This window comes from Ambystoma mexicanum, chromosome 8 (genome assembly GCF_040938575.1).
Source record: "Ambystoma mexicanum isolate Mex_15411 chromosome 8, UKY_AmexF1_1, whole genome shotgun sequence".
In the NCBI taxonomy this organism is placed as follows: domain Eukaryota; kingdom Metazoa; phylum Chordata; class Amphibia; order Caudata; family Ambystomatidae; genus Ambystoma; species Ambystoma mexicanum.
The window spans coordinates 1689082993-1689103808 of record NC_090929.1 but is presented as its reverse complement, the minus strand read 5'-3'; the positions used below and the strand labels follow the sequence as shown (position 1 = coordinate 1689103808).

The 20816-nt window shown below is 46.6% G+C and overlaps 1 protein-coding gene across 1 annotated transcript in view; it reads right to left on the bottom strand.

Moving 5' to 3' along the window:
• The window catches only part of LOC138473327 (deleted in malignant brain tumors 1 protein-like), a 119704-nt gene extending 114225 nt beyond the window's left edge, over positions 1 to 5479 (bottom strand). The window contains exon 1 of the mRNA XM_069611996.1: positions 5432 to 5479. Within this exon, the coding sequence (XP_069468097.1) occupies positions 5432 to 5474 (43 nt within the window). The 5' untranslated portion in view covers positions 5475 to 5479. The remainder of the gene's footprint in view (positions 1 to 5431) is intronic.
• Between the last annotated feature and the right edge of the window lie 15337 nt (positions 5480 to 20816).

Here is a 20816-nt window from a genome sequence, read left to right as displayed (position 1 = left end):
TGCAAGCTGCAAAGTAACACGAGGCATGTTCTGCAGTCAGGATGTGGTTTATATAGCCCAGGTAAAGTAGTACCAGGGAAAGTAGTCCCTAGGCTACAACACCCAAAACACTAGACCGCATAGTTTGGTTCTTAGGAACCAAGCTATGTGGATGCCTCCATGTTGGCTGACAATACAATAAAGTTGTTCCCAAGCACATTGTTGTTCATGGTGTATGAGCCTGGCGCCATAGGCGCCAGGACTGGCCCCATGAGGGCTTTTGAAGAGGATGCCAGGCTCTAGAGGCCCGAGTCCTGACTCCACCTGGCCAATGTGTTTGCCAGAGGGGTTTTTGGGCGAGGGTCGTGACAAATAGCTTCTGTTCTGAGCTCGGAAACCCGGACTATGTTCCTGCAGTTTGGAGGCGCTCCATCCTCAGGGAACATGTGTTGACACGCCGTAAATAGCTTCGGAATGCCTACTGGGTCCCACTGAGTGTTAGGCAGAAACCTGTGCAGTTCCCTGCAAAAGATTTAGGACTGCAGGTGGTTGGCAGTAAACCCAATTGGTAGCAGTCTGTACCACCCAGATTTACCTGGTCGCTGTGGCTAAGCAGTCAGACTTCTCTCAAGATGAGTTAGGAAGTATATAGAGTATACACAATAGGTACAGAGATACAGTAGCACAAGCAAACACTGACCAGAGCTTTGGTGTAAAAGTATATAATTATTTATTTAAATACACACTTGGAAATTACACTAGCACAAAAAGAGGTAAGTAAATTCAACACAAAGTCACTACTATATATATATACAACCCTGATTACTTATTAGACAAGTCTTAAAGAGAAACACCACTTATTTTCAGACAGAGGTGAGCGCTTAACATAAGATGGCACTCCAATAAGTTCTTTAAAAAGTGAGGGAAAAGGCAGAGTTATGAAAGCACACACATTTCAATACTTTTCAAAGAACCACATTGAGGCAGATTAGGCAAAGTCTACTGGAGAGCAAGGAAGTTCAAATGCCAGGCCCACTCTTAGAGAGAGCAAGCAAAATGTGTCCAGGATCACACAGTGGGGTTATGCCCAAAGAGTCTTTGTAGATAGTTCACAAGAGATTGAGATCAAGTCAGGAAAAGTTGGTTAACAGGCCCCAGGCTTACCCAGGTTAGAAAGTCGAGGATTTACTGTCACCCCGAACGATCTGTCGCAAGGGAAGCCAGGCGGGACACAGTACATGAAATGGGAAGAACGCTCCAGCGGGGGCAGTTGTTCCTGGCAGCGGGTGCAAGTCAGTGTTTCGTCCAGAGGAAGAGGAGGTCTCGACGTGGAGGAAAGATGAAGGTCGTTGCACTGCCAGGGAAGAAACCAGCCGCGGAGTTTCCGGTTACAAGGTACTACCCTTTTCTTCGCGGTAGTGGTAAACCGTGGTGTTCCGGTTGCCGGGGTGCTTGGCATGGGCAAGGCGGCCATGAGATGGTCCAGGAAGGTGAAAAGACGGGCAAACTGATTATCCCCACCAGTCAAGGGAACAAGACTCTCCGGACTGGAGATCTTCTCTGTCGTCGGGAAAAGTGGTGAGACGGTTCAGCAGGACTCCACCGGTGGTGTCGTCATTGCAGGTCGGCTCGGCTTCTCCCTCGTCAGATTCTTTAGGTCCTGTGGCGACTTCTGAAGTTCCAGTCCCCAAAGCCCTGCTTTTATGCAGAAAACCCCCATTCATTCAGCCTAGCTGTCACTCAAACATGCTAAGTGGTGAGCCGGGCGGCTCACCACTTGGGCCAATCACACAAAAGTGTGACTTGAGTTGCCAAGGCAACTCAGTCCAGGGTGCCTAAACCCCCTCCCACACCCCCTGTGGTACCCAGACAGAGTGGCACCACTTTTGGAGGCTTCTGTGGAGAAGCCCGCCAAAAAGTGGAACAAAGGGCTCGACTTGGGTTGGAGTCACAGAAGCAAACACAAACGCCATTTTGGAACCAAGTTTCGGCAAAAAATACCAACTAGTGAGTTTATAGTAATTTAATAAACCAGCGGTATGTTCGAGGCTATTTTAAAAAGTGGTCGCTTCGAATAATGGGAAAATCCCATAGGAATATATTCGCGGTCGAATATAAAAAGTAGTTTCCACTGCCACCAGCCAAAACTCGGTCGGGGGGGACTGGACAGTGCCCCCTCGAACAACAGACCCCGGGGCAATCGAATTGCCCCGACCAGTACGTCCACAACAGGATGGTTTGTACTGGTTCTGTTCACAATTTGAGGATAGTAAAGTCAATGGTGACTTTACATGTCCTGGGAGACAGTAGTCAGTCCCAGGGTATGGAGTCTATGTTTGGGGGTCGCTACGACACCCCTGGGTTACTGCACGGAGGGTGCTGTGTAACCCACATATCAAAAACACATAAAGCCCTATGGGGTAAAGGACCCCATAGCCCATAGAACACATACAAAGTCAAAGGAACACCTCAAATCATGTCTAAAAGTGGGAGAAAAAGAGTCTCACTCTTAGCAGGAGAAAAAAATAACCCCCAAAAATCCAGCAAAGCTGCTGGGGGACTCACTAGGTTTGGGAAATTAGCCTTTACAGAGAATTCTCCCTAACACTGAGTGAAAGAGAGTGTCCCTTGCTGGCATGTAGCCATGTGAGGTGATCTCGAGACAAGACCACCCAGAGATAAGAATGAGAAGACTGGAACGATATGGGATTATACCATTACTGCGCCCCGTTTTCTGCGACCCCTGAAGATGTTGACTTTCTTTTTATTTCAACCCTCTTTTGACCCCATATATATGTGGGGGGATGGGTACAGTATATAATGGATGAAGGGGAGACTGCTGGGGGCCTCCTCCCGCATATATATGGGGTGAAAAGGGTGTTGAATTAAAAAAGTCTGCATTTTCAGGGGTTGCAGTAAACGGGCGCAGTAATCACCTAGATCCAACAATACATGATGGACTGGACAGAATACGACTAGGTCACTCAATGGATTATAGCGCTTTATGTGTTTAGTGTGCGATTGTGTGGATTTTGGTTGGAATTCTGGGATGTGCTAGTGTAGTTTAGGTTTCGGTCTGGAGGTGATATACCCATTTCAATGTGGTTAGTACACCACCAGACACAATAGGCAGTAGGTGTGCTTGACTGTGACCCAGAAAGATATATGATATGATAGTTCAATTATAACGCGCTTAATACCCAGAGGTTTCTAAGCGCAGACCCGGGGATTGAATCTGTGCTGCTCCGTGTCATCTTGCTTCCAAGGCGAGCACGTTGCCCCTGAGCTATCCTCCCAAGACGAAGAGGTGACGTGATGTCGCTATTCAGACTGGGACGTCCAGTAAAAGTCTGATGAGACCATGACACAGTCCCAGGGCATTTTGCCAAGAGAGGAATTAAGAACTTGGGGCTATTAGCAAGGATTGGCCAATCAAATCTTGAGGCTCATTTAAAGATGTAAATATTAATGTCGCTAATGTAAGAGAATAAAATCTTACTGATATAATGGTTCCAGATCCTGTTTTTCACAGGCATTCAAAGAATTAAGAGGAGTGTAATGTCTGGATTATTGGAAAGTTGTGATTAGAACTAACAGTTGACACTCGAGCCCATGCGGCTGTGGAAAGCAGTCATTTCATAGTGGCTTTGTGGGCTGCATCTGGTTGGGAATGAACCTGGGAGGGTCCTACAGCGACCCGGGTTAACAGAACTGCTGTGAGTGTAGGCAGTGACCTAGTGTATTTAGAAGCTGTGATAGTAGGGGTGATTGGTGTGATTCGGGTTCTAGGGTGACCAAGGACTTGGGTTTACAGCCGCAGAGGCCCCACTCTGCAGAGCTTGCAATACTGAAGGCTATAACATGAATGGTCATGAATAGTCCTAGCCTTCATTTGGCTCTGTTTCTGCCACCATTGTCCTATCTCCTTGCCATGACCAATTATCAGCTAGGGCGACTGTGATGGTCAACAGTGTTTGATGTGCCGATGTTCTCTGTGGTGTCTCATGGTGTGCCGGACTGTAGGAGGAGAAAGAGGGCGTGATGAAACTGATCCACCTCATGGTAGAGTGTAGGCCAGGCCTGAACAAAAAGATTATATAGCTGGAAAGAGGTAGAGGTTGAACCTGAAGAAAACTAGAAGGAACCCAATGGCCAAACATGTAACCCTCCACCCCCATTCTTTCAGGTGTGTCCTTTTGGTTCGTAAGGTACAAGATTCATCAACTCTAAGCTCACATTCAAGGCACAGATTGGCTGTGCTGGTTTTCACAAACCCCAACTTGTCCGATATGCAGAAAGAAATCTCATTGTCAGGCTGTGATGCCAGGAGCACCTCTCAACAGCAATCTGAACCCCTCACTTGCCTTATGCCCTGTCCATGTCTGCATCATGGTGGTGCTCCAAGCATCCACCTCGACAAATTCCAGAAACATGCCAACAAGGTCAGCCAACAAAGGGCCATCGATTACACCTAAAATCCACCTCATATGAAAACCTTCTAATTTCTGGCCTGCATTCTCTGGAACTGCCTCCCAACACACATCTGGGCTATCAATGATCACCTAACCTTCAGCAAGACCTTGAAGAACATGGCTGATGGCATCCTTTGGTGCTAAAATAGCCCAGAATGAACTATGCGCTTTAGTAATATTAGGTACAGACACATTGATTTGGGGTTTAATGGGCGCAGAATGGCACAGGTATTTTCTGCAGGAGATTTGTTAATATCACCTATGTTGGAGTCCTTCGTCTTGATGTTTCTTGCAACGCGTTCCGTCACATACGGCCGTATGTGTCCCCTTGCGGATACATCTTTTAGAAGAGGCTTATTGGTTTGTGTACCAGATATATTTCAACAGTGTCTTGCCTTTTTTTCTTGCATTACTTCATCCTCCATCTTTAAGCATCCCTCTGATTCATCACTCTTAGTCCTAGTTTCATCAATGCTTGTGTTAATAGACTTCCTTAGCCCCGGCACAGATGGTCTTGCACAGGTGGTTACAGAATGTTTTACAAGGTATCTGACATGTTACTTTATATATCTGGGATTTCTTTTTAATACAATTAAACTAACATTTAATTTTGGTTCCACTATTTGAGGTTGTGACAGAGACATTTTCCTTTGCTTTGGAGATGGCAATCTCTAGCACCATTGGGCACCTATGGACCAGATACTTGGTATGGGTAGGAAGATGGTGGGAAGAGCTACATTACTCAACATGTTTGGGACAATATGCAGATATGTTGATGAGTACTCAAAACTTTCTAATATTGGATTGCAGGCTGTGTTGGTTCTCTGCTTCCTCAAGTTCTTTTTTTCCCACAAAAAGATTTAGAAAAAAAAAATCTGAAAATAAAGCAAGTGGATGATGTAAAAAGAGTATGGATTAAAAAGTGACCAAAGGAAATGTGTGTAATTACACAGTTAAAATGAGAAATCACTCCACCCTACCAGACAGAAGAGGAGTCCCAGGTGGCGTTGATGTGTTTTCCATGGCTGTTTAAAAGGAAGAGGAGAGTTAGTGCATTGGGTAACGGAGCAATAATCCCAAGCAATAATGACCCCTCCCAAGGTCTATAATGCTATTAGCACATAAAGGTAGTTGCAATTTTTGCTTTGAAAATGTGTTGCAAAAGTTAAAAACGTAAGCTTAATAATCAAACAATAATCACCCATTCCAAGGGCTGGAACGTAATGGCCTAAGGCCAAAGAGAGTCCCCGGTAACGTTATCGCCCATTCCAGTCCTTGGAATGGGTGAATATTGCTATTAGCCTCCCTGGTTGCCAATCCGATAACCTGAAGTGCTGATCGCAAAGTATTTTATTTGAATGAACGGGCGCCTCATGGCGTCCCACCCATTCAAACGCAATACTCACTAAAGATGGCCACCATGGATCAGGAAGATGGGGCTCCATGGAGAGCTCCTCTTCCATTTCCGTAGTGGCCAGCGAGGTCACTGGGAGGGTGTAGCAGCAGCAACAGCAGATTCCAACGCTGTGGTAATCTGGTAACTGGGTCAGGGGTTAATATTAAGAAGGGAAGGGAGGGTGGGCGGTAAGATGGCGGCCATGGGAAGCAGCCATCAGGTTGCTCGGAACACGGGCTTGGATTGAATGGCCTGCGATCTGAGCAACCTGATTGGTTGCTCCCCTCACCCTGGGAGCTAATGAAAAGTAGATCGACAAAGTGAGTAAGTAAATTAGTATGGTTTATCCTGTAGTATTTAAATAACAGGTTTGCCTTCATGCATTATAAATTTCAATTGTATAGTTACATACTTTGTTAAAATGTAGCAGGGTTAGCATGAGCGTGCATTCGGGGTAGTATGAAAAGAAACGGTTTCTCTATAAGAAAGTGAAAGCATTTTCCCATGTGTTAGCTTTTTTGTTAGTGTGCTACATAGAATTTTGCAGTCAGAAAAAAAGGTTCTTTAAGAGAGGAAGTGTCTTGTTCTAAGACCTGCCTGGCAAGTGCATTATTGTTTCCCTGTCTGCTTTTGAGGTCAGATTGTTCAGAATACAGCCAATACCAGTAGTTTCTGACCGCGCCCTGAACATTCTGATTGGCTGAGATGAGTTCAATAACTTTTACCATGTGCTAACAAAGCAATTAACCCTGACGGACAAGGGCTTCACCGGGCCAGATAATGCCCCAGGTTCTAGTTAGAAGTCGAAGCAAAGCTGTTGTGTCTGGATGGTAATTAATCAATACTCACCTGTACCAAGGGCTGGAACTGGTGATAACGGCCTGGGGCCAGAGTTAAAGGCCCGAGCATAGTGAAGGCCTTTAACGATAGTCCCTGGTGTTATTATCACCCATTCCAGCCCTTGGAACAGTTGATTATGGCTATTAGCACCTCAGGTTGCTAATCCGGTAACCCAGGGTGCTGAGAGCAAAGTATTTTATTTGAATGAATGGGACGCAGCGAGGCGCCCCATTCATTGAAACAAAATACTTGCTGAAGATGGCCACCATGGATCAAGAAGACTGCTCCTTCATTTTCTTGGCGGTCAGTGAGGACACCGGGAGGAGGCATCAGCAGTGTGGCGGGTGCCACCGCCTCGGTAATCAGGTAAATGTGGCTGGGGGGGTGAAATTAAGAAGGGAAGGGAGAGGGGGAGATGGCAGGACGGGAAAAGCAGCCATTACGTTGCTCATAATGCTGGCTTGGATCATTAGATTCAGCCCGCCATCCAAGCAACCTGATTGGTTCCTCCCCCCCCGCCCAGGCTGCTAACAGTTTTTTTTCAAGTTGAGAAACAGTCTGTTTGCCGTTTTTCATCTTTAAAAAAAATGACAATGCAAGATGGCCACCACGGATTAGGAAAAAGGGACACGTTGTCCCTTCTCCCTTTCCATGACAGCCATTGATGCGCAAAAGAGAGCGCTGGCAAGGGACAATGCAGTGCAAGGTAAGTGGGGAGAAGCTGGGGTTGGCTAGGAGATGTAGAAATTGTGGTTAGGGGGTGAAGAAAATGAGGGGAAAGGGAGCGCATGGGGTGCGCTTAACTGATATCTGGCAGGGAAGATAGTGATCTCCCGCTTCTGGGGAGGCTGGGAGTGGGGGTTTTAACATGTGGTAAAGCCCCCGTTCTGAGCCCCCTGATTGGCTGGGAGGGTGCAACAAGGTTATTTGAATACATTCTTTAGAATATGGAGGGAAATACCACTTTTAAAAATGTTTTCAGGCTGTTGGCTCCACTCTTGTCTCCACATGCCATGTTCAAAAAATGTTAGAAAAACGTGGTCCAAATGGTTGCAGGTCGATTCCTAAAGGGGAGCTTATAAAACCATCCAACTCTGTAAGGTCTCTCACAGTCAGAGTTATTCTTGGGCCAACCAGTTTGGGAAAATCCAAACTACTTGACTTTTGGATAGTGCAAGGTGCCTCGAACTTTTAAATATGTTCTCTGTTTCATCACACCCATGCAACATCCATGCAAAGCCCATGCAACAACCATGACGAGCATCTTGCGATGGAGGATTCCAACTCTCAATCCAATGTTTTGATCATCTTACTGTGCAAAGCATTAAAAGGCACCAATCAGAATTGTCGTTGATTCCCAATGTCTGATAGACACTAATTCAAACAGTACAACCACACACTTAATCAAGAGATGCAGCCAGTCTGTCAATATTTATGTGATGAAATCACGAATGTTTTCTCATCATGGATTCCTAAGATTTTCTGATGGTACCTTTATAAATTGGAACGGGTAAAGAGCTTTGACTATCCCACTGATGGATGCTTTCTGGGATAGTCCCAGAAAAGCTTATTAGCAGCCTCACCAGATGGTCCTGGGTCCAATAACGCACAAGACAAGACACAGGTTGACTTGTATGTTGGAATTCTGCTCCTTGACCTCTGAAAGTTCTATGGGAAATGCACAGGGCCTTGACATTAATTATTTTGTTGACTGGTAGCAGTGCAGTGATCTGAGAGCTTGTGTTTTGTATGCCCCGTTTATTCGAAGTAAAGGTCTAGCTGCTGTGTTTTGGAAGCATTTACATTTTTGTGTGAGGTAATCCTACATTCCTAGATAAACGCTGTTGGCATAATCGGTTCTAGAGAGAACCAAAGGAAGGACACTCCCAATCCTCAGGGTATTTGGGAGTGCATTCCATTGTCTTGGAGCTATGTATGGCAGGGTGAGATAGGTGCTGAACAGCCAGTGGGAGCGTAACTAGTGAAAGCATTGTCTTTTTATTTTTGTGTTGACTTGGGCTTCAAGTGTGAGACTGTTGTCCGTTAGCATGCCGAGGTTCTGGGGTGGCATCCGGCAAGACCATCATTATTTCTGTTTTTGCCAGGGTTGGGTTTCAGGCCGTCATCCATTTGCTTCTTGTGGGAGGCAGTTGCTGAGGGTGGTGCTAGAGTTTTCATCAGTTGTGATTTTGATGGTCTTGAGTGTTGTCCGCGTAGCTATAACAAGTGGGCCCATGTGGTTTTATTGATCTTCATCGCAGCTGTGAATGGTCCGATCCTTGAGGTACTTCACAAGTTATGGTCTGTGGGTTTGATCTGAAAGAAGGAAGCTGTATGATTTGGGAAGACTGTCAACCATTGAAAAGTGGTGTTATGGTGTCCAGTTTATTGGAGATGTCTGAGTATTGCATGGTGGTTGACAGTGTTGAAGGTTTCTGAAAGGTCAAACAGTGTTGCGCCAAAGTTGTGTTTTCATCCATAGATATCTTGAGATCATCAGAGATGGATCTCAGTGCTGATTTGTTGCCTCTGAACAGTCTTAAGCTGATTTGTGACTGATCTAATTCTCAATTAGACTCTATATTCTCCAGAATTATTGTGTAAACATAGCTCCCTAGATGTCTTGCAGGGTATGTATTTTTTAAAGATAGGTTGGTTATTAGAAGTGGTTTGGGATAGGCAGTTTTAAATGCTTATCGTACAATGACTATTTCGAGTGACCTGTTTATAAGTTTGCAAAAAAAGGTTTGCCAGTGTTTCCTTGTTTAGGATTTCTTTGTAGTTGCAAAGCGGCTCGGCGGGACATCAGGAAGCCAGCTTTTCTGCTCAGGTTCCTCATTCCTCTGATGTCTGTTGCTGAAAGTGGTGAGAATCCGATCATAAGGGGGAGGCTCTTGTTGCCAAGGAATCTAGCGTGCCTTCTGTTTCCGATTACTGTGTCGATTGTCTCTGAAGTGGTTGGTGATAGCTTGGCAGAGTTTGTAGGTTGGGTTTGCCACTGTGCAAGGATTTGTGGTCTCCTCGAGGATCCATTTTGCTATGGTGTAGGTCTTTCATTGTTTGGAGAGCTTTGTTGACACGTTCAGAATAGGAAAGCTTCTTTGCTTTGAGGATTTCCTCTTTGAAGTGGCGTATTTGTGTTTAATATGCTGCTTTTTCTTGTTGATTATGTTTCCTGCTTGGTTTTGCCAGTATTCGCTTTTTGTCTAGAGTTCTCAGGTGGCATTGGAACCATCTGGCCTTTTATGTCTTATAGGGTGATGGGTTTTGGTGGTGTGAGGATGTGCAGTGCCACAGACACCCCTTTTTGTATTGTTGCTAAGTAACAGATCCAATTCATGGGGGTCTGGCTTTGCTTCGTCCAATAGATGATTGAGTTGGACATGGGGCAGTGTTGTCCAGCTGCCTCTAGTTGTGGCTGTATGGCTCATGTGTGTTGGGTGCTTGAATGTTGGTGTTGATAGTAAAAGGTATCATTAGGTGGTCTCTCCAGAGTTCCGGGAGGTGTGTGACCTACTGAATGCATCTCTCCTTTTACCATTTTTAAGGTGGATGCCGGTCAGCAAAGATTTCTGGGAATGTGCTTGTAGTTTTCTCAGTATTTGACATTTAGTTTTTAAACAAACATGAGAATAAAACCTAACTGAGCTGACTCTGCCAGGGAATTCTCCACCTAGTCTAAAATAAAATCTAAGAGGGACTCCCCTAGCATACACACAACTGCTCTCTCAATAAACAACAAAACAATCAATTCAAAGCATAAATAACATAAATGAAAGATGACCAAATAACCAGTGTCTTGTATGAATTCTACCTGTCCTGTTTATATCTTGTTCCCCAGGAATGCCCAAAGTCAATTTCTCCCAAAGCAAATAAAGTCTTAAATCAGGTCTTGAAAAGTTCCAAACGAACAAAAAGTTCACTCAAACAAAAATCCACTGGAGACAGTTGCTTTTTCGCTTGTTGAAAAGTTCCCTTTCCAAGTTCGTCAAAGAAAACAGCACCAATGGTAACACTGGATAAACTCCTTCCAGGATCGAATTTGATAGAGTTCAAAACAAAAGTACTTCTTCTGCTTCAACAACAGTTCTTCTATTGTAACCTCTGCAGTGTCTTTTTTTTTTTAAACAACTTTTTTATTGAGATCTCAGCAGTTACAGTGGCACTCAATCAACACATCATATGGTCTGACAATATGTGATCTACAGACCCAATGTTATCTGTAAAAAAGTTGGCAATTTCAACATGTAAGGTTTCAACAACATTCGGGTCTTTTAGTATACCTCTAGGCATTCTCCATCTCCTTGTTGGTCTAGGGGAATCCTTCAGAATGATCTCCAGCATCACCGGGGAGTGATCAGATAGTGTGTGAGGAAGGATTTCGCAATTTTGTAGGGCATGTGCTATGTTTGAGGATACGAACCAGTAATCTATACGTGACTCACTATCATGCACAGATGAATAAAACGTGTACCGCTTGCTGGTTGGGTGGAGCACTCTCCAGGCGTCTAGTAGGGACAGTTGTGGGATGATTTGCTTAAGAGCCAATCCCGCCCTGGAAGCTGCCCTGGTTACTTTGGCGGATCTATCCAGGGTCTGGTCTAATACGACATTAAAGTCCCCTCCCATAATACATTGGTTGCATCGTGTTTAGTAAGGATCTCGAACATGTGTAAGTAGAAATCGGGGTCGTCCAGGTTGGGACCATAGGTATTCATCAAAGTTATTTGTTTCCCTGCTATTTCCCCCCAGACCAGTACATATCTACCCATCGGGTCCGCCAAGTGGCCCTTGGCAACAAAGCCCAGCGAGTTGTTCATAAGGGTGCAGACCCCTCTGGACTGCGATGAATAGTCCGTGTAGTAGCGCAGTTTGCCCCATTTTGCCAGTATATTCTCGTTGGCCGAGCCCTGTGCATGTGTTTCTTGCAAAATTAAAATGTGAGGCCCGTGTCTGGTGACATAATTACCAACCTTCCTGGCCTTCATTGGATTATTCAGGCCTCGGACATTCCATGACATTAGTCTTATCTTCAACCCGTCACCCATTCTTTTGACATGCATATTGTACCATACCGTAATGACCATGAATGCGCAAGTAGCCAGCATTTGAGTAGCACCCGTGCCTGCGAGACCATATTTCAATTAACCCAAGAACAGGTCATTGGGCTGTGTTCGTGCTGGTAGAGAGATTCCCAGACCCCCCTTTGTTTGCATATTTCAATTAACCTACAACTTCCAACAATGCATACTTTCTCCCCAGACTCAAACTCGTCTAGGTGGTTGCAATGACACAGAACATCCTCACTCTCCCTATCCCCCCCTCCGCCCACATCATCTGCCCCAACTTGACGATGGACCCTGGTAACTGTTAGGAACATTCCTGAGGGTGCTTTGTTGCCGTCCCGAGGCCAGCCATCTAGTCGCCCACGTAGGAGGCTCTATGGCTCGGTAAACAACGGATCTTGGTCCAGTTCAGCTTGGTTGACTTTTTAATAAACTTATTGCTGCTGCAGGGAAGGTGCAGTTTCATCCATCTGCCGGATCCGCTCTGCCTTCGCTAGGGTTAGGTCTCACATTTGGGTCTCTCAATCGATCTCTGGGGGGCAGCGGAATGGAGGCCTCCACATATGCCATAGCTTCGACAGGGTTTTCAAAGAAGTGGGCTCTTCCTCCGTGCTGAATTCTCATTTTCGCAGGGAAAATTAGAGCATAGGGAACATTACGGAGCCGTAGTTGTTTCTTAACCATCTCATAGGACCTGCGTTGTGTTCGCATGTTTGCAGAAAAATCCGGATATAAATGAATTCTATTTTCTTCGAAGTGCAGCGTTCCTTTTTCTCTGGACAGTCGGAGTATCATGTCTCTGTCTCTATAATTTAGAAGGTGTGCAATGATGGTGCGGGGTGGAGCGCCCGGCTTTGGAGGTGGTGCAAGGGTGCGATGAGCTCTTTCAACAAGGAAGTGGTTTGAAAGGGATTCTGCCCCCAATACAGATTTCAGCAGATCTTCCACCTGCCTTTCCGTGGAGCCTTTGCCAAACGTCTCCGAAACCCCGACAATGCGAATGTTATTTCTGCGGGACCTAGATTCAAGGTCCTCGCACTTGCTCTGGGTCTTGCGTAGTTCGGTCTGGAGTAGGGCTTTGTCCCAGCCATGCTGCAAAATCACATCCTCATTTGAGTTTATCCTGTTTTCTGCTTCCGAAATGCGTGCGCTTTCCTTTTCCACCCGTGCTTTCAGGGAGCCAATCGTCGCCACTATGTCATCCAACTTAACGTTGACAGCCAGGAACCCATTCTGCACAATTGTTGCCAGGCGATCTAAAGGGTCTATGTCTCGGCTTTCGGATGTTTGCTCCGCCCCTCCTGGTGCCACCTTCGGCTGGGAGCTAGCAAAGGAGTCCATTGAGCCGGTCTTTCTTCCCCCTGCTGCCTTTTTCTCAGTGCGGCCCATTAGACAAGGTTACCAATTTCATAGCGGATTGTGCTCTCCCACGTATATATGACTGCTGCCCCGGCAACCAGTATCGACTCACAACAGTTATAATGTAGGGTAATGGTGCAACCTCTGCTCCGTTTCCCCGTTCGGGGTGCGCTTCAATGCAGGTGGGGGACTGGGCCCTGTCTCGCCCCAGGTGTACACTCTTTCCTTCAGAGGCGTTATTATGAACCTCCCACAGTTCCAGCGTGAACACTGATCGTGGCCAAAGGGTATGCTGCCAATATGTTGCCTGTGCAATTCCCTTCTACCCTTTAATGTTGTGGCGGCCAGGCGGCCGCGCCCGGCCACCTCGGCCTGTTGTCTCGTAGCTCCACACTCTCCCTGTGGTCCAGGAGCTCTGTGCTTACACTGTTGTCAGCCTGCCCGCCATGTCCTCGTACCACTTGTGCCTTCGAGCCCCCGCTGCTTATATATCTGATATTCTGGTGTCCAGTGAAGGTGTTTGACTGGTAAGGCAAGTATTTAGCAGCTCTTGTCTATTCACAGTGATCAGGGCGCGCTGCAGCACAAATGAGGGCCGGGTTCCGTCTCGCCCCGGGCCTATTTCCCTGTCACAGGGATTACTGCATTCCACTCTTCCCTACCCAGAAGTGGGCATTGGGTGAGCCAGGTGGGCGCACACTGTATCCTCTGACCAGCACACAGGGGTCCAGGCAGCGCCCCTTCCTGCAGCGCATCTCTCACTTTCAACAGCACTGTAGCGACAAGCTGTTTTTTCTCTGGGGCCCGCCAGCCACGTTGCCACGTTCGTCTCCCCTCTCGCGAGGGCCCAGGAGCGGCGGCCCCCCTGCCTCGGGTGCCAACTAGCCAATATTGCAGGGCCCCCTGCTCACCCCCCCGGCGGTCATCTTACTTCACCAGCGTCGCCTCAGCTGGACTTCAGCCGTGGGGGGGATCGGGGCCCGAGGGGGTACGTGCTGTTCTCACAGCGCGTCTCCGGGCACTCGATTGAATTCTCTGCTCCGAACTGGTGTGAGGATATCTGCGATCCGATCTGCGATCAGGCGGCGGGAAGGGAAACAGAGTGTTGCTGTCCTCAGGCAGCACCTCTGTGTTGGCAGGCTGCCCCTCCCCCACCTGGCCTGCTCACAGTTGCCAGGTCCGGGCTCGCGTAGAGATTGCGTGGAGCCCTCGGGCGGCCATGTCGCAGCTCTCCAGGCGCTGCAACTTCGCCCACGAATATCTCTGTTGTCCCGGAGCCGGTGAGTCCTGTTTTTTCAGAGCCACTTCTCCGGACCTTCCGCCACAATATTCTTTGGGTGGTTGTCGGACAACTGAAAGCTGGAAGGATATTTAAGTCATAAGGATTTCGACCGAGCCGGAGCTCTCCACCTAGGCGGCCATTTTAGACGTGCGCAACAGCGCCCCCACCTCTGCAGCGTCTTTAATATAACTTGTGAAGATGCTTCTTGTAAAGGGGGTTGCTCTCTCCTTCTACAAATGATACTCTCAAAGCAGGCTCCTGTGCCTCACATTCTACTACTGCTTCAACTACATTCCATATGAAGTGTTCTGACAAAATTATAGACAACCATAGTTCTACTGATTCTGCTGCAACTTGATAATTTGAGACTGTATTAGGCAACTTAGACAAGACTCTTCAACCTCTACAGATAGTCAAGGCACTCTTCTTTCAAAGGGCGGCCTCTTTCCCTCTTCTCTCTGTCTTACAGCTATCACATAAATCTGTCTTGGCTTCTAGACTGCTTCTCTCTCACAGCTTCAACAGTTTCAGCATCCCAGATTGTTGATCAGTGAGTTTAACAAATACCCAGCTCCCTTCTGCAGCTTTGCATACACTTCTTGTTTCCAGTAGCTACCCCAAAATGGTAATGCGACTCTCTCAGCCTTGGATAACCTTGCCACCCTTGTATCACGGACTCTAGGTTGATAACAGCTTCAACAACTTCAAAATATCAGTGTTTAGATCTTAAATGGGCTGGTTTCACTTTGGAAAGGATATGTCTACTGGTTTAGGTAATGCTTGTTCGTGACTTCAGCAATTTATATGACTACTAAATATTTGTTCTGAATGTTACAAGAGTCAGGTTTCACTTCAGAATTAATTTAGGTACATGCAATTTCTCTTTGATGATGCATTTCAACTTGCGTTCCCTTTTATTCAGGCAGCATTCTTCTTTAAAGTGGATCAGGAAACACAGTTTCTTCTACGTGACCTTTCTTTGATGTTAAATATTCTTATAACACTTCAGGAAAGTCCACTTCTACTTCTTGAATATTTACCGACAACATTCTCCCTCTTAATAGGAAACATGCAACTTCTTCAGTAATGATTTAAATGCAATAATGAAAGAAAGATTTTCCCTCTAGAGGAGCACTTTAACCGGTGTTGATTAAGCGTGTGATATAATTCCCTTTGTTATGCGGACTTCCCAGAACTGCAAACAACTTTACTCCTACTTATACACAAGTATGAATTCAGCTGGTTACATTTACTGGCAAGGGATTTCTTGTAATGTGGAGTACAGAACTTCACTCGTCGGCTACAACAGTTGTGGGCTGCTTCTACTTCCTGGCTTCCTTTCTCTGCTACTACTGCTTTAGGCACTCTTGGGACTCATGCCCTTCTGCAGCACGGGTGTCTCAGAGCCAGCCTCGTAAATGGGGAGTCTTATTTTCTTCAGCATTCCTCTGCTTGCTTCTGCACATGATCCTTCGGTGAAAGACTGCCAATTGCTTCCAGTGTCTTCTAATGCTGCTGCAGCCAAACAGGGTATGTGAGCACAGCACCAACTCAGAACCTGCAGGTGAAATCTGCTCCTCTCTTGCTCTGCTGTCCCTTCTGTGGTCACACTTACTAGTTAACTGCCAGCCTTGTGCTCTGTTTATCCTTCTGCTACTGCTGCCGTCCTTTCAGCTCCTGCTCCAGCTTCTTTCTAATGCTCCTTCCTGTTGGAGCCTTTTATGCCTCTCAAATGGGTCAGTTGGCTTCGGATGCAGGCCCTTAGTATTAGGCCTGCCTGCCTTCCCTGTACATCTACATACCTCTTCAGTCTTCGGCAGGGTCCCTGAGGGATTCTGGGACATGTAGACCATTTTAAGGAAATTCAACTTTCTTGTTTCTTTACTAATTTTTCCAGCAATTTCATCTCCCCTGATATTTTTAAAAGTGGGATTGTAGGGCTTAACCTTTTTAGAGACAGATGGTATAGAAAAGGTCACATTTCCTTTGTTCTTTTTGGTATACCTTCGGCGTTGGGGAGGATATATGACTTTAGAGGTTTAAAAGTACTGTTCTTAGGATACAACACTTTGTGGGATTACACCCTTGGAGTTTACCCTTCCATCCTTAGTAGGAGATTGAGATATATTAAAATGAAGATAAGCCAATTACTCCCTTAACCCAGTGGCAAGAGTATCCCTCACCAAGTAGAAATACTGTGTCTCACCATGTGAAGCCTCCCCACTGCCCTGAGCCTTGTCTCTACCCAGGCGATCCGCCGGCAGTACTTCACCCCCAGGATTGGGATCAGGAAGCGTCTGCCTCCTGGGACGAGACTCTAGGCAGGGATTTGGTGGGGGATCCATAGGATTCTCCACATATCATATTCATCGTCGAAAATCCTTAGAACATGGTACATCCCAATCCAAACGTAAGCATGCCATTGTCACCCCAATCCTCAAGAACTATAAACCTGACCCATTCCTCACCTATATCCTACCACCGCAACTCGGACCTGCCCAGAATTTGCAAAATCATGGAAAAACTTGCCATTATCTTCAAAACTGGCTTGAAAAAAAGAACAACTCCTGAACACCCACCAATCAGCGTTTCATCCATGTCATGACAGCCCTTCGTATCAACAGGGAGCTTCTCCTTGAACATCCCAACTCCAGTCATCCTACTACTCCTGGACCTCTGCGCGGCCTTTCAAACAGTCAGCCACTAAACATTTCTCATACTTTCACACATCTAGCTAATGATCTCTGGCCCTGCACTTGCATGGCTAAAATCCTTCCTATCAGAGAGAACTCAACAAGTCAACCTCAGTCATTTCTATCTCACTGTATCAACTGAGACTGTGGAGTTCCTCAAGGCTCATCACTCTCCCCTCTTCTATTAAATGCCAACATAATCCTCTTACTGGTGTCATCGATCCTTCAACCTCGACTTCGTAATGTACAATGACGACATCCATCTGATAGCCAAAACCAGACACTCGACTTTCCAGAGCTCTAACTCCCAGTGTTCACCTCTGGAAGACCTCCATCACTTCCTTAAGGCTCATGGTTGGAAGAACTTCAGCAGCAAGCAAAGGGAGACAAATTGGAAATCTTGATCTTTGGCCATCTGCATCCTACTTCCTTCTGTCTTTCCCGTCCATATCTACTTGGTCCTATGCCTCCTACTTTGAAATCAGCCCCCAGGGTGGGATTCTACTTCCAGTCACGCCCAGATACACCATCTCATAAAATGATGCCACCTCCAACTCTGATTATCATTACACTGTTTATCTCCCCTCTCACAGCGCTTAACATCTCAGAGCCACAGTTCTATCCAGGATTGACAATGCCAAATCCTTCTACGATGGTCTCCCTCAAACAACAATGGCTGAGCCTCAAACTGGGCAAAATAAAACCATGAAACTTATTTTCAATCTCAAAGCTCACAACCACATCTCACCAGTCCTCCCACAACTTCACTGGCAACTTCACCTCTGAATCCTGTTCCAGCTCCTCTGTGTAACTCACAGAGCCCTACATGACCAAGGCACCTACATCGAGGAACGTATCAAGATCTACAAACCTTCAAGAACCCTCAAGAACCCTCAGATGCTCAGACTCTTCTCTTCTCTGCTTCACTAAATTCTCTAACCAATGTCTAGGAGGCATGCATGTAGCTGTGCTTGCTCCCTCCTTCTGGAATGCACTGCCCACCTACCTTTGTCATGAAGAGAAATATGAATGATTCAGACAATCTCTCAAGATATCCCTCTTCTCCCAGGACTTTTACACAAATAGCCTGACCTCCTACAGCCACCACCATCTAAGTTTCACCTTCTCTGCAATGAGCCACATATTCAATGGGTAAGAAACATACACATGAATAAGTAAATAAATAAATCTGCGTTGTGAGGGCATTGCAGGCAGAAAAATACATGACTTTCCTTAAAAAACACTGACATTCCTAATCCTCAAGTAGTCTCAGAAGGCGGAACATGGAGCCACACATGGAGTTACAGATCACAGAGATGAACCCTCGAACGACATAGGCATCCTTTTGTGTATTCATGCACTGGCCTTCCAAGATGGTGGTCAGCCTAGACACAGCTCCACCTGAGAACCACCCTCACAGGCATGTGAACAAAGGCCTTGACACAAGTAATCACCAAGGACACTTAAATACCCTTGAGCAGGGGACAGATGACGAGAGAAGGGCTAGTCCCCCATGTAGGCAGTGGCCAGGCATTTGGAGTGAGAGGAAGAGTGGCGTTGGAGCAGTCTGGAGGTGAGAGTAGCAGGAGAGACAGAAGGATGGAGGCTGGGCAAAAAGGGCAGAAGGGAAGGAGGTGGTGAAGAGCAGGAAAGGAAAGGAGGCGGTGAAGAGCATGGATGGGAAGGAGGCGGAGAAGAGCAGAGAAGGGAAGGAGGCAGAGAAGAGCAGGGAAGGAGGCGGTGAAGAGCATGGATGGGAAGGAGGCAGCGAAGAGCAGGGAAGGAGGCGGTGAAGAGCATGGATGGGAAGGAGGCAGCGAAGAGCAGGGAAGGAGGCGGTGAAGAGCAGGGAAGGGAAGGAGGCAGAGAAGAGCAGGGAAGGGAAGGAGGCAGAGAAGAGCAGGGAAGGAGGCGGTGAAGAGCATGGTTGGGAAGGAGGCAGCGAAGAGCAGGGAAGGAGGCGGTGAAGAGCAGGGAAGGGAAGGAGGCAGAGAAGAGCAGGGAAGGGAAGGAGGCAGAGAAGAGCAGGGAAGGGAAGGAGGCAGAGAAGAGGAGGGAAGGAGGCGGTGAAGAGCATGGATGGGAACAAGGCAGCGAAGAGCAGGGAAGGAGGCGGTGAAGAGCAGGGAAGGGAAGGAGGCAGAGAAGAGCAGGGAAGGAAGCGGTGAAGAGCAGGGCAGTGAAGGAGGCAGTGAAAAGCAGGGAAGGTGAAGGAAGCAGTGAAGAGCAGGGAAGGAGGTAGTGTAGAAGAAGGAGAGTGAGGAGATCAGGGAGGTGGTGGACAATGAAGAGAAAATGAGGGATAAGCAGGAGGAGCAAAACAACATTGAATGGATGGAGATTACTAGACAAAGAGTGACAGGAGGAGGGGGAGCTAGAATAAGAACGGAGGGCAGTGGAGAGGAAGCAGGTGAGAAAAACACCAAGAGAAGAGAGACACACATTCTGGAGGAGATCTGCTGAAGGACACCCACAATTGCATTAATGTATCTAGATGCAAGCTATGCAATGGACCACAAAAGTGTGGCGCATGAGGTAGGCCTTAATGTTCAAAACAATTATGAAGCAAGGGAGTGACGAAGGGGTTTCCTTTAGTGAGTATCTATGGAAACTGATTTGGAAGGTAATACAACAATGATGTTGATATCATGAGAAGGAATGATGAGTACCTGATGAAAGAGTCATCCTAGCTGGTGCTACTGTCGGCTGCCCGCCTGCGAAAGAAATGAGAGGCGACTAAGATCCTTTCTGCATGATCCAAACTGAACACATCAAGCATGAATGAGCTTCTGAATATGTCTTGCTTATTGGGAGCAGATCATCTCACTAAAGGGCAACAGTGCTGTAGCGGAGGCATAGCTGCGGATCGCGCAGCTTCTTCTATGAAAGTGGTCGCCCATGACCGTAGCACACCCCAGCAAATAAGACCCTAAATGTTTGGTCATTACTCCAGATGCTGGTGCCCTTGGTTATCATTTGACAGCTGCTGTGAATCAGGTGAAGTCTAGGGGATTTAGCAAAGGAACCTGGCACAGAACAAAGGTTAGATATGACCACACTTCAGTTACCTGGAATACTTTCTGTTGTTGTGGTTGTTTTTCTTGTTGTTGTTCTTTTTGTTCTTCGTGATTTTGTTTGTTTTGTTCTCTTTGTAATTCCTTGTGTGGGTGTTGGGGATCCTGAAATATAATTCATGCTCAGGATCTGGCGACATTAATCATGGTGATTTTTTGTGTTAACATCTGAAGAAAAACCATCAAAACCTCCTGAATATGAAATGGAATATTTGGATGTCAGTTTCACCCGCCCCTCATCATGTCTATCTCAGTATCACAGCCTCTCATCTCAAAGCCCTGCCATGAAATTATTTATCCCAGACTTTTTCTCAGGTCTTGCCTACATCTACAAGCCCTTCTTCATTCTGGCTAAAGTTATCCAGAGCTATTGTTTTAGAAAGAAAACATTAGGACAGGGCCCCAGCGTGCCCAACAGCAGCCTCACAATGCAAGACGAAGATCCACCCGTTTTCATTGGGTGTTCAGTTTGTCTCTTTCCATGAAAATGTCATTGTGCAAAAGTGGAGAGGCAGAAGGAGGAAGGGAACCTCCCTCTTCCCTGGGGCAGCCACATCCTCCCGTGCCCTCTTCTCTGAGCCAACCCAACCATACCCTAAGCCCTTGTATCCCCCTCAAGCAATGGGGGTCCCTTTGGATGAGTTTATGTGTAGGA